Genomic DNA, 14,430 nt, shown 5'->3' on the forward strand with positions numbered 1-14,430 from the left:
TGATCCTCCAGGTCCAGAAAGGGACTCAAGGGGCCAGTGATAAAGCTATAAAAGCTGCTTGTTTATTGCTCAATGGAGACAGTAAGTCTGATGTTCCCAGAATGTATAACAGCATCACAGTATGTAAGCAGTCACTGGGCATGTCCAGTGATACATTCCTCATATTAGCCTTTAGCCCTTTCCTTCAAACACATGGTGAGATGCTTGCAGCAGATCTGCTGTATTGACAGTGTAGTCGGTCGAATAATTTAGTCCAATTTTGGCACAGCAGTGTTCTTGTTGATGTTGAAGTCCATGTTTTATTTTTGCTCAAGCTTCTTTCTTTCCTAGTGGCACTTTAACACGCACCTTAAGAAGCCAGGACTTAACAGGGGAACGACTATTCAGTGGCCTGCTTGTGAATACTTATGTATGAAGAGAGTAAGTTGTGCTTTGTTGAATACTGGACGTTTAGTAACACAGATCTGAAATCGCACATTCTGTAAAAACATTTTTATACTTTATGACATCAATCTATTTCAAGCTTTCATGAAAGGGTATGTTAGAAATGGTTTATTAGATTTTATATTTGTTTCTTTTGGTTTATACAAAATCAACATATACTCAGAAAATTTACAAAACTTAAACATTAAGTGAAACATAGTAATCCCCCAACCTTACAGAAATTCTTAATACTTACTGTGATATATGCAAATCTATACTTTTTTATAAGACGAAAGCTGACACCGACGGCTTAAAGTACCACCATACTTCTCAACAGCCAAGACAAAAATGCACTGATTGAGTTTATCATTGTATTAATATCACATATTAGAGGATAGCAGTGTGCTTATGTTAAAAACAAACCAGAAGTATAAAGACATCTATGTAAATGGAGGCAGCAGGCATTGCACAGCAGCAGACACATTACTGGCTATACTGTGATATAAGGTTGCCATGGTAGCAAAATGTTGACATGTAGACGAGTCGATCTTCAGAGTTCTGATCAGCAGATCTGAGCCAAAGAAAAGTTTATATTAGAGTGCCAGTCAAATGTTCGGCGAATACCCTCGAACTTCTCAATGAGGGATCTGAATGTTGGTCGCTGTTTCGGATCTGCAGCCCAACACTGCTCCATTAACATCTTCACCTGTTGGTAAAAAAAAAAAAAAAGAAATTATAAAAATATCAGGCTGCTCATTGCGCCAACAAAGTGGCAATTCTTTTGCATGTAATGTTACCTCATGCGGGCAGTCTTTGGGACAAGGCAAACGCCTATTTCTCTCCAGCAGTTTAATGAGTACCATCACAGTCATCTGTCCCTGGGTTTCCTCCATCATTTCACCGAACTTCTACAAAAAAGACCACAGAAGAGTACACTGTACATTTAACTCTCTCACATGAAAATATATGCAGGTTTGAGCTTGTTATAAGAGGCCAGTTATAACGTACTGTTGGTGGGTTTTTGCGCGGGTCACAGCGCGTCAGGATCTCATACAACGTAACGCCAAAGGACCAAATGTCAGAGGAGAAGGAAAATTTACTCTCCTTCAAGCATTCAATGGCGTACCTATGCAGTACAAAAAATACAATTTAGCAGATAAAGTCAACGAACAAAGCATTGAATCACACTGTAAAGTGCTGCATGAACTCACCAGAACACCGGGCTGTCCCCGTGCTCACGGACACGGTAGTAGATCTCGCCTTCAGGGATGTATTTCGTCAGGCCAAAGTCTCCAATCTTTACCAAATTGTCACTGTCCACTAAGACATTGCGGGCAGCGAGGTCTCGATGGACGTATCTCTTTGAGTGCAGGTACTCCATACCCTTTAAAAGAGAACAACAGAAGTAAAACCCTAACCCTCCTGTAGTAAATTAGTTTGAGCCATGTTAGCAGCATATATTACTATTGCTGCTGTGGCTTAGTACGCTCTGAAGGTTGCATGCCAGTGACTACTGTTGTCAGACTTCTGGCCCACTGTATTCAGGGAACCTTTCTCTATGTTCTTTTATGTTTTGTACAATGCCTTGCTGTAAAACCAATTGCCCTTCAGGGACAAAACAAAGTTGAAGTTGATGGCTCTAGGGATGACAATGTCTGTCTGTCTGAAATGTAATGAATTTTGGTACACAGTAGGAATTATCGTAATACCATTGGTGATTCTGACTTTTCATCTAAACCTCAATTTGTCCATTACTTTCCCACCAGCCTTATCTGTACTTTGAGTTCAGTGCTGAATGTTTGAATGATAACACGCAAAACTAAGATTGTGAATGTGGTAAATATCATATCTGCAAATCATCAGCATGTTAGCGTCGTCATTGTGAGCCTGTTAGCATGCCAACATTAACATTTACAGTACAAGCTCACAGAGCTACTAGCAGCTGTAGAGTCCTCTAATATTAGAAGCATATCATAAACAAAAAATGGTGTGGCAAACAACAGCATGATGAGTGATTACTTCCTGGTAGACATTTTTCTGAGAGAAAACACAGTGTAACATAACGCGACTACAATTAAACCACTCAACGCAAACAGGAATTAATGGCAATACCCAGAACAAGATGAAATGATGGCTTAATGTGATCGACTATCTATTTAAGGCAATATCAAGTACTTGGAACTTTTCACACAACCTCCCACTGGATTACAGTTTACACACTGCACCGGGAATACTGAAGAAATCAAGTGGAAATGTATATGATGAGCACAAACTACAGAACTCACCTCACAGATCTGCTGAGCAAACATCAGGCACTGGGGCATGCTCAGTTTACGTTTTGGAAGGTAATCCTTCAGACTCCCCTTAGGAAGATACTCCATTATCAGCTGCACCACTTGTCCTCCTGTCAATGGAAAGTGCAACAGTGCTTTAATCCTCCTACTTCCATTGCTTTTTAAAGGCAAGAATTACCCGTTGCCTATCCTGGTGGTTAAGGCACTGTGGTGCTCAGCATGCTGTGTGTTGAAAACTCAAAATATTGACATACAATGGAAACCGTCTCGCACTTGAATAGTCCTGTCTCGAATAGATTTTCAATATTTACAGAAAAACAGCAGGGATCAAAAATCAATTCCCTGAATCATCCACTGAGCACTGCAAGCTAAAAGAGTGTATTGAGCGAGCTCTCCTTTGAACATGCAGACACTGCATGTTGACATTTTTCCAATGAACATATTTGAAGCAGACAGATGACAGCTGAGGACTCACCCAGTTCAGTACAACAGCCCTTGTACTTGACAATGTTGCTGTGATAAAGCGACTTCAGGATATCAATCTCCCTCATCCAGCTCTCCACATTACCACCCTCTTGTTTCAAAGCCTTCACTGCCACAGGTTCTCCTGTGCGATCGTTGGCAGGGTCATACAAGTAGAGAGTCACCTTTCCGAAGTGACCCTGGAGACAGAACAATGAGCAGTGCATCACTAACATACAGGAATAAAGAAAACACTGTGGTGATGTGGTATTAGAACTCACCTCTCCTAAATCTTTCATCCATTTCAGGTAGCGTTTATGGAACATGCTAGGGTCTTTGACAGGGAGAGTTTCACTTGGAGATATATCAGGATCTGTTTGCAGAAAAAAAAACACTATTAAAAAGGCACCAAGGGAGGTTAAAGGAAATACAGAAACTGAGGAGAGCAAGCAAAACCCACTTTTGATCATGATTTCTGTGAGCTTTCTGAGCACAGTGTGGAACGAAGGCCTCTCCGCAGGCTCGTAGGTCAAACACATGCTGATGAAGCTGGCCAGCTCCTGGGAGGATGGTTCAGCTAAACGGCCCATTTGCTGATAGAAGCGCTCTTTCTGTTTGGGCCAAAAGGTTCTGGTGTTACAATTTGAAGTCAGAAGGATCAACTAGGAAGGTGCAGCCTGTGGCTATTGGAAGATAAATAAAGGGCCTACCTCAGACAATGTGCTGCCACTCATGGGAAGATCTCCGTTGTTGCAGATTTCGAGCAGCGTTGCTCCAAAGCTCCACTGGTCAGAAGTATTGCCAATGGATTCACCTCTGTCAACACACTCAGGCGCAATCCATGGGATACGCTCAAGACGCTCTGTAGTGCAGAATAGTAATAATAAAAAAGACAGGTTACATCAATTTAAAGCAATCAGCTTTTTGAAGAGAAACTCCATATAACAGCAGAATTTAATTCGATAGTCTAAAACCTGACTCAAATTACTTGTATGTGTACACATAGAGCCAATAATGATCCTGAAAGTTTGATAAAACTGAACAAATGCTACACATTATTGCTCTAATTATATAGCTTCTCCAGTGTAATTCAAGTCTCTAGGAGCCCCCTCCCAAGATCTAAATCTAATCTAAATTGGTTTGGAAATATGTTATTTAAACCTTTTTTAAGCCCAAGCCAATAAGCTAAATGCATCAGCACGTACCCCATCTGAAGTGGGTGCACGAGCTCTACCATTTGTCGAGAGTGTAAAAAACATCTTTTCAAATCAATTTGGGATCCCAGGGCTCCTAGAGACTTAGACTACACAGGAGTATGAAGCCATTTTATGTTTTTTTTACATTTTAAAACCAGTCCCCAGCTACATCTGATACTACAAAGTAGTTTTTTATGTATATTCAATGTTAGCAGCTGCAAAAAAAGGTAATTATGAATCAGATCTTTTTCTTTTGCTCATAGACTTCAGTATTTCGGACAGCCTTAAATGACAAATTGTGAGATAAAACAGCAAAACAACAGGAAGGAGAAGTGGTCGGGTTTAGGTTTCCTGTTTCCTAAATCTGATTAAAATAAGGCAGAACTGCACAAAAATACAGCTAACCTGATGCTGACTGAGGTGGGAGACCTTCTTGTATGATGACTTTAATTAAAGTTTGTGTAGAATACTAACCTTCCCGTGAAAGCACACTCAGGGCGATTCCTGGGTCGCTCAGCTTGACAAAAGGAGTGGTACCAGGCTCCAGACCGCGCCTCGCCACCAGAATGTTCTTGGCACAGACGTTTCCATGAACAAGCCGACTGGTCTCCTACAATGATAAAAATGGTCCTGGCATTAACTTTTGAGGTCATTCAAATAAGTTGAACCCATGTGAATAAATCTCCTGGTCATCAGGCAAAAATATACTTCCCTTACAGCACTTATCTTAAAGTTTGTTCAGATAATAAGATAATTTAACTTCCTGCCTGCAGCTCAGAATCAAAACTTGGCGTCCAGTTCAAAAGCTGCACTTCCTGATTTAGTTAATCGGAAGGCTTTACCCAGTGGCGGAAAGCAGTTGATTGTAAATGTATTACTTACTTGCACTGTGCTGTGTTTAAGTGGACACACGACACGTGAATAATATAATATAGTCATATCATTTTAGAAAACATACAAAAAATAACTGTCTTCATTTAAGTAATAAACTGGGGAGTTTCATGTTGATATCTATTAGTCTATATGTTTTTATTATTCAGCTGTCAAATGTGACCTGAGAATTATGATAAGTGACACACAAAAAACAGAGTAGTGTTTGAACTCACAAGGTAACTCAGGGCACTGGCAAGTTGCTTTGCAACAATGAATTTCCACTGTGGAGTCACTGATGCCTTTTCTTTGTGAAGGAAAACATCCAAAGGCCCAAACTCCACAAATTCTTCTACCATGATATCTGTAAAGGTAGAAACAAGTCAGAGAGGTCCAGTCTGTGCCAAAGCCAACAGCAAAAATGTAAACAAGTAGCAAGCTCTTTGAAACAGAACTAGCTTCATGGTTCACTTGGCATTCAAATCATGAATTTGACTATAAACACACATAATATGTGTGATGGGGAAGTACAGAACAAGGAAGTCACACACCTAAGAGAAGAAGTGTGTTTGTGGAGACTGAACATGTTGGTGCTCTTACTTTCAGATCCTTTGACTGACACGCCGTGTACAAACACCAGGTGGCTGTGGGATACCTGGCTCATGAGACTGGCAGTTTCAAAAAACGCCTGAAAAAGACAAAAGGAAGGAATGTTGAAAGAGTGCCACAGTTTTTCTTTCGAGTGTTTGTGACCGTTAATGCAAAGATGACGAGGCTTACTAGTGCAATATCTTTGTGGCTTTGGTCTAGACTCTTGAGAACCACTTGGATCTCCCTGCAGTTGTCAGAGTTGTTGTTGCACTTGTCGTCCTCGTTGCCGTTTCCTTCACCTTTCACCCTCAGACGTCCCAAGTAGATGTTAGTTCTGGTCCCACGGCCCAAATGCTGCCCCTGCTCATAAACACAACACCCACTGGTCAGTCACAGAGCTGAGAACACAAAGCTCGTCAGGTGGGAACCGATGTCAAGTCACCTTTTTGATTTCTCCGTCCTTGATCTGGTGGAAGCGAAGGGTCATGTTCAGGGACAGTGGGTCAGTCTGACGACCATTATCGACACCATGCCTCTTCACCAGAAGGTTGGATTTCTCTACATAATACGGACAAAACCCATGTCAGGAAATAATTAACCCCAAAAGCAGAGTAACTTCAAACCACACTAGAGGATTTTGGCATAAAGTATACATGTCCGGTAAACACAAACCTGATTGCCTTGGCAAACAGCACTTTTTGATTGTAAAGCTTTCCGAACCAGACTTGAGTACGAAGGTCTTGAGGCTGTCTGTGAGCTCCTTCAAACTGGAGAATTCTTTGTCCCAGCCTTCCAGACAGAACATCGAACCCTTGTACTGAATCCGAAACTGCTTGTGGCTTAGCGCCGATCCATTCTATGATGTACATACAAACACAGTAGCTGAAAATTTTCATCATGACCACACTGCAATAATTTCCAGAGAGGAGGGTGGTTGTCGACTTACCTCATTTTTGCTCAGGACAGCTAGGATGATGCGGTGATAGTCGAGAGCACTCCAACGTACGAGGAAAGCTCCCTCCTCTGCTGCCATCTTTTTCAGCATCAGTGGCACAAAATCATCTCTGGAGAAACACACCAGAGTTGTGATATGACACACCATGTTTCTCCATAGCTTATTTGTGTCTGTATGTGCATCTCTAAGGGGAGAAAACTCACTGCATAGGTCCATGCAGTCCATTTGCTTCACTCAGTAAGACCCTCGGGGGAGCCACTTCATGACAAACATAGTGGTGGGCGTCTGCAGTCAGCCGGTAGTACCCATCTAGGAGGGAGACGAAGGAACGGGCCTCCTGGCTGGAGTTCATCTGAACCTCCTACATACACACACAAAAACACCACTATTTTACGCAGAGCTCCCACCTACAGACACATGCAAATTCAAAACATCACACAATGCCTGAAGCTGCCAAAACCAGAAGCTCTTATAGTCAAAAACATATATAATTGGAGAATATATGCGAATCAGGGGCATACATGCATACTGTACAATTTGAACACTTTAAAGCATCTATAAGGAACTTTCATTATTGTTGATTCTGGCGGCCCCTGTGGACAAAAGCGGTACTAGCCCAACCGCCTTCTGTCATAAAGATCTTGATCTGGCTGGTGTGTTGATCTTAAATATACTATGAAGTCCCTGTCGGTGCCCAAGTGCTTTGCTGTACAAAGCAATGTTTTTTTTAAACCCATCCCGAGAGGTAAAGTGTCTATTTGAGGCTATGTAAAATGAATGACAGCGATATGATGATGGTGAAACTAAGTAAATTTTGTAAACATGTAATTCTACAGCTAACAGATTTGGTTGCTCGGTAATAGCAATTTTGGTGAGCTAAAGCTAACATTATCAACATTCCTTAGTAACGTTATGTCTTCATAATAACAACCAACAGCAAAAAAATAGCTTGGTAGCAAGGCCAACATATAATGTTAAGTTGTGAGTCGGATGTTACGCTGCCTACAGACTACAGAGCAGCTTCTCCTCAATTCATCGTCAGCACTCCGCCATAAAAAATACTTGTAATTTTCAGGATCTGACCCAATGGCAGTCTTTCAGAATAATTATAAAGAAATAGCTGACCTTCTCACTGATTGTCTTGTTTGCTTTTGTAGGTTTATTGAGGCATCAGTATTAAAGACTGAGGCTGTTTTGTGACCAGTTAAAAGTTCCTTCTAGTGCGTTTAAAGACTGACCGATCTGATCAATAGCATGAGTAATAAACAGTAAATCAATAGGACTAATGTACCACAAGCACATTTACCAACTGAATTAATGTACTGCAGCTTTTATATAAAAGGGTAAACAAGCACTCTCACCATGCAGTGATTGTCCTGAGTGCTAATGCACACATTAGCTCCAGTAATGGCTATGTGAGTTATTTCAGGGAAATCACAGAAGGAGGTCCATTTACAGGGAGTGTTCTCATTCGGTTGGCTGGACTGTTGCTTTGTTCTCCTCATGTAGTTCAGAGGCTCATTCCTGCAGTAAGTGTTGTCCTGGGCCTAGGTGAAGAGACAGAAAGAAGAAATAGTCCTCACTAGCAGAATAACAACATGCCACAGAATGAGACCATGAGAAGCTTGACATTTTTTGACAAACCTTCTGACCAGACACCTCCCTCCACTGAATCCCGTTGGTTCCGGACACCATTATTTCATGCGTGGCGGGAGCGATGAAGCTGTCTTTCGAGACGCCCTGCGCATGAGTGGTGTTGGAGTAAGAGCTACTCACAACCCCGTCCCTTCTCTGTTCCATGTGGGACACAGGGAACGTCTCTATGCCAAAACGTGGCGCCAAGTGTTCGAGAGTTGAGATGTACTTATACATGATCTCGTGGGAGCCCAGCCGCCCTTTAGCCACAGTGTGCTGCTGGAAGGTCTTTACAAATTCTGCAAACACTCGTCGGATCCGGAGTTTTGTCAGGAAGTTGTCTTCGTAAATGAGTTTGGCAAAAGACTTTGGAATGCAGCGTATGAAGCTGGGAAAAAAAATATTATAATGTTAACCGGATCCTGTGTTTAAATTAGATTTGAAGAAGCTTTGATGATCCAAAGGGGAACGTGGATTATCACAGTAGCAGAAAACAGGACAGAAATAACAGTAAAAGAAGTTACCTAATTATAATGAGACAAATACATATGCATCGTCAGAACATATTCTAATTAAAAAATGTAAATCTTTGTTGACAAATTTACAGATTCAGGTACAATTAGTCACGTACTGAGCAGTACAGACGATTAAAAATTCATATCTAAAATTACATATGCCTCCACTTAGTCGGGCTGGAATTATTGATTATTTTCACTACTGATTATTTTATCAATTAATCTGTTAGTTGTTTGGTCTATGAAATGTCAAAAATTGTGAAAATGTGCATAGTGAAATGCCCAAGTTCCAGGGACATTATTTTACGCAACCTTCTATTCTCTTGAAAAGTAGTTCCTCTGCCTCAAAGTTCAGGCAATTTGGGTGGAAATGTTGCTTAATTCACTCCTTCCAGAGTAATTACCTGACTTTTTTGGTAACATCTTGTAAGGTTTTGCCTGTTCGTATTGCCTGGTGTGAGAGGTGAAGCACAGCCATCCCCAAGCTCTCGTTTTTGAAGCGACTAAGCTCCTCCTCCGACTCGATGTCTTCCATCTGCACTACTTCATTCACAAATTCATATTTAGCCTTTGGGAGACACAGGAAACAAACAGGTTAGGTACTTTACTACTGTGAACACAACAAATAAATGTGCATTTAATTAACACTCAGTAAACCATAGGGTTAGGGGTTAGGTTAAAGTTAAATACGAACCTGGGCGAATAAGTACTCCAAGGATGTGACTTCAAGCAGAGGAGAACCCCCCTGAGCTGTCCCCGATTTGTGAGCATAACGGGATACAGATGGCTCCTTCTCAGTAAGTCCGTGCCAATTCCGAAAGTAAAACCTAGTTACAAAGACACCAAACAACCGATGTGAAAATCCTCAGTGTGTTTCATCCAAATTATGATGTATTTTGTAATAAAAAACACTTCAAGAGCTTGTATTTGCGTATTCTAAGTACTTAAAATACATAATTTAATATGTTATTCTCAAAGGAGACACATTTTTATCCCCAAGTTTAAACTGTAGAAAAAAACTGTACAACAATCAGCTTTCAGACATTTTCTACTGACCCTGAAAATTTGGGTGAAGTTTTTTAGTCCACAAAACATTTCTGGAGCTTCACAGCAAAACAGCGTTGCAGCATTCTCATAAACAACAAGTAGATGGGGACTTGTTTTAAGACATAAAAACACTCTATGCAACTCATCTGGCATAACCCCAAGTCTCCTAAGAAGCCATCTTCACTGTAGCTGCTAAGCTAAAGGCGTTAGCACCCTGGACCCGCTGTATCTAGCCATTTTATGTATTTTTGTTTGTGTTGTTTTTTTTTTTTTTTAGATTTTAAAAAAAATCCCCAGCTTCTTCAGCAGTTCGGTAAAATGCTATTTTTGCTGTGACGCTCCAGAAATGTTTAGTGGATTGCAAAACTTCCCCCTGACTTTCCATCGGCATGAGGGTGAGTAGATACTGACTGAAAAGTGTTTCTTAAAGTAAAACCCATATTGAGGCTACTAAATGCCTTAAATGTGATAATATCAGCTTGTGCAGAATTTATTTTCAAATGACAAATTCCTTTATTTTAATGAAATATATTTTTCATACCAGTTTATTGTATTTTATTTTTATAATATTTATTAGGCGACAGATAGGGCTTTTTACGAGCTGGTACCTAGTATTTCCTTTTTCTTTTACTTTATACTTCCTCTCCACTACATTTAGTCACTGGTTACTTGGCAGATTCAGATTGTTCAGTGTCTATAGGCTATTAATTGTGATGTGTTGCCAATAAGAAAATTGTAAAAAAAATTGTGTGAGAGGATGTTGCATCAGAGCCAAAGTAGCACATTTTTAGTTTTTTTTAAAATCTGCGATCTGACAGAAAAATCACCAATACTGATAAAAATGCTGAATATTTGTCCACCAGTAATATTTATGAGAAAGTATTTGTAATTTCTCTGTGCTTTAATAATACAGTACCATAAAAACACACCCACTGACCTCATACAGTAGTAAACGACGAGGCTGGAGTTTTCCTCTGGACTGAAAACATGGTTCGGACTGTACCAGCAGCACGTCAGCGGGTTGTACAGAGCAAACAACACATGGCACAGAGGACTTATCCCTGGGGAGCAAACACTGAGGTTACAAACACATTTGCCACCAGCCACAACAAAATCAACTCCAGTAAAACCCTTTGAGTTTAGGTCTCTGTGGGTGTGTTTGGTCACTCTCACCTAAAGTCTTTGCAGCTGAGATGCACAGCTCCTCAGCTGTGACTTCACCGTCTGTGTAGGACAGATACCTCTCCCCTTCCTTCGTCCAGAAGAGGTAAACATGGATGCCCTGACCCTGAGGAGGCTCGGGCTGGTCTGGGAATGCCCCCTGCCTTGAACGTGACGACCAGCCACTTCTAGACATGATGGGGGGGGGGTCAGGCAAAACTCTGACACACACACACACACAGAGAGAGAGAGAGAGAGAGAGAGAGAGAGAGAGAGAGAGAGAGAGAGAGAGAGAGAGAGAGAGAGAGAGCATATGACTGTCAGGTTATGGAATCACGTAACATTACGCACGAAGGCCTACGTAAAAACAAACGTAACAACACTTTGCGCTTCTCTCAAAAATTCGGTATTTCTCATTTTACACGATGATTACTTAAGGAAAATAAGTTTGTGGGTGAAGAATTGACGTTAAATATACAGAAACAACTTAAAACAAGTGACGTTATCAACGGACGTCAGGCCTTCCGGGGATTACACCATGTTTACGTTACACAATACATCGCAAAAACAGAAACACACGTCTGTAATTGACCTCGTATAAATGTGTGTAAGACACACGGAGTGTTTCTCAACACGAGTCCTCGCATGCATTTCAGTGTATCGGACGCCACGGAAAGAAAACACGTTACATAAACAAACATTACTGAAGGAATACCCCCTAAACTGTGACTCTTGTGAATCTTACCGTTTAACGACGACTTTTTTGAAGATGTAGATTAAAAACCTGTCAGGCAGAGATGAACCGACAGTCAAGCTTCATAATGAGCGTATTTCCCCTTCGCCCACACTGTCAGCTCTTCTTGAGAGAGATGACAGACTGCTGCTGGCTGCGGCTTCCCGAAACCAACACGGTCACTCCCTCCTGCACACGCACGTATACATGGGCTGACCTTTCAAAATAAACGTCAAAGACCGAAGATTGTAAAAAGCGATGAAAATAATTTGCACGTACACTACAGACTCAATTATGCAATGTATCATTGGTGTTTTGGAGGATTAAAAGAAAACGTATTTTTAGTTTATTCTCATATTTTATTTATGTCTCAACCTGCAATTCCACATTAGTGATTTTAATTTGTGAGTAAAGAAAAATATGTAGAGTTTAAAATTGCAGTAAATGGTGCCAGACATTCATGTTTTTTGTATTGATTTGAACGGTCAGGATAACAATTATTTTATCGCTATTAACAATATTTTTTGCACTAAAGCAGAAAGCAAACTTGAACACAATATTATAGGTCAAAGCAGCTATATCAACTACAGTCAACAACAGCAGGAAGACGAAGAGGAAAAGAAATTCCCCAGACTCCCTTAGAAAATCGCTCAATTTTGCGAGTTGTTGAGTAAGGAAACACTTTTCAAACTTTGTGAAGAGTTGTTTCTGACAAGTTCTGTATTATTTGCGCATTCTTGTAAATTCGGCATATGTCATAGCCTCGTTTTAGGTGCTGCAGCCCCCTCAGCACCCGAAATTACCGCATCCATGATATTGTGTTAACATATTACTTTGGTAAAAGTAAAAGTCACCCTTATGAATAGTACTTGAGTAAAAGTCTTAAAGTATCTGATTTTAAATGATCAATAATACATATATTTATATGTATGTACATACTGTACATTATGGGTCAACCGATTATCAACCTTATCAAGTCCGACATTCAGCATTTTTCCAGTTATCAGAATCACTTAAGTCTTTTTTAATCCAAGTAACGAGTATCTACAATTATCATTATTAAGAGCAAGAAAGTATCGAGCAGCAAAAAATGGAAATACAGGAAATTATTCAAGTAAATGTACTTAGTTACATTTCATCACCGCTCACATCGAAAATAAAATTCACAAACACAAAAGTTAATGCAATGTAATTCACCTGAGTAAATGTTATGATTTATATCTGCAAATATTACCTCCCTCCATTTGTTTAACAGTTACTAGTTTCTGTGCAGATTATTGTTATTATATATATTAAAAAAAACATAATCATACAATTATAAAATTGTTATAAATACTCAACATACACTGTAAAAGGGCATAATGCAAACTGGACATTCTGCACGAGTATTTTTTACATCCTGGCTATTTAAGTAAGTTTCGTTATGACAGCACTGTTTTTCACACGTTGGCATCGGTAGTTTCACGTGAAGAGAGGCTCGGAGTACTTCTTTTCACCACTGAATGTTTACCATCCATCATAAATCATACATATATGAGGATATATACAGATACATATTAACAAACCTTACCTCTGGGGCCCCTGGCATGAAATTCTGGCTGGCTGGGTGGTGGAACTGCACGTGGGTGGTGCTCCTCCTGTGTGGTAATCTCAATGTGAGGATGTTTCATTTTGATTGAAAATTTGTGGGCATCGGTTCATTGAATTCTCCCTTTTTTCTGTCTTTGAACCATCTGGATAAACACATTGAATTTGTGTTGTGGAAACTGCATCAATAACTTTTACTATCAACAACCACCCTTTGACTTGATATATGATGAAAACCACAGGGGTGATTAACAATAAAACACTTAAATGGGAAGGGGTCATCATTCATTTATGATGTTCACTGGTTATTTTCTGTCTATAGAGAGGTTGAGCTGCCCTTCATTATTCATTTCGTTTGCAATGTGAGGTTGCCTTGTTATTACAGAGGCTTCCAGTCCTCATCATTTTAATACCCTCACACAAAAGCTTGGTGGAAAGTTTCCCATAGCCTCTGACAGTATATAGTCTTTCTAAGATAGATAATGCCTTTGTATGAGTTGTTTCACCCAATAGTTGTTTATTTGTATAAAGTCAGACCTCACATCAGGCAATTTTCCAACCAACTCAAACCCTCTCCTTCAAAATAAAAGCATGGGAAGTGAAAGTAAAGCATCTAACCATACATTCAGGAGTGTGTCACATCACCTTAAAGGGCCCCATGACAGCAATCACTCACATGGCCTGCATGGACCCTTTTATCCACTGGGATTCTAGTTTAGATCAACTCAGGTCAATGTAAGATATCAGTCATCCCCAAGCACTTCAAAGCTCACCTGTAGGACTCTTATTTCCATTTATATGCTTGAGGTTGGGCCATATAAAGTTTCAGTATAAGTGGTGCAAGTGTGAGAACTCATCCTCAGGCCAAAATCGATGGGTTTTAATGCTTAGATGGAGAGATATCTATTTTCCCACAGGACAACTGAATGTCTATGTGGAGCAACTGTCACTTGTAAATACC

At 40.2% G+C, this 14,430-nt stretch overlaps 1 protein-coding gene across 2 annotated transcripts; it reads right to left on the reverse strand.

The window, feature by feature from the left end:
• Nucleotides 1-537: 537 nt before the first annotated feature.
• tyk2 (tyrosine kinase 2) lies at nucleotides 538-12,056 on the reverse strand. Of its 2 annotated transcripts, XM_073493839.1 has the most exons (24): nucleotides 11,895-12,056; nucleotides 11,162-11,370; nucleotides 10,926-11,049; nucleotides 9,636-9,768; nucleotides 9,346-9,509; nucleotides 8,436-8,814; nucleotides 8,153-8,338; nucleotides 6,995-7,152; nucleotides 6,783-6,900; nucleotides 6,509-6,692; nucleotides 6,279-6,394; nucleotides 6,026-6,196; nucleotides 5,846-5,933; nucleotides 5,482-5,609; nucleotides 4,850-4,985; nucleotides 3,890-4,041; nucleotides 3,640-3,790; nucleotides 3,461-3,552; nucleotides 3,193-3,379; nucleotides 2,709-2,827; nucleotides 1,635-1,807; nucleotides 1,432-1,549; nucleotides 1,221-1,331; nucleotides 538-1,129 (listed from the first exon to the last, which is right to left on the reverse strand). In XM_073493839.1, the coding sequence occupies exons 2-24, from the start codon at nucleotides 11,343-11,345 to the stop codon at nucleotides 986-988; spliced, it is 3,516 nt and encodes a 1,171-aa protein (XP_073349940.1). In that variant the 5' UTR covers nucleotides 11,346-11,370; nucleotides 11,895-12,056; the 3' UTR covers nucleotides 538-985. The 2 variants fall into 2 exon arrangements, with proteins under 2 accessions (XP_073349940.1, XP_073349939.1); XM_073493838.1 differs by having other exon boundaries at nucleotides 781-1,129; nucleotides 3,461-3,790; nucleotides 11,895-11,985.
• Nucleotides 12,057-14,430: the final 2,374 nt, after the last annotated feature.

This window comes from Pagrus major, chromosome 23 (genome assembly GCF_040436345.1).
Source record: "Pagrus major chromosome 23, Pma_NU_1.0".
NCBI lineage: Eukaryota > Metazoa > Chordata > Actinopteri > Spariformes > Sparidae > Pagrus > Pagrus major.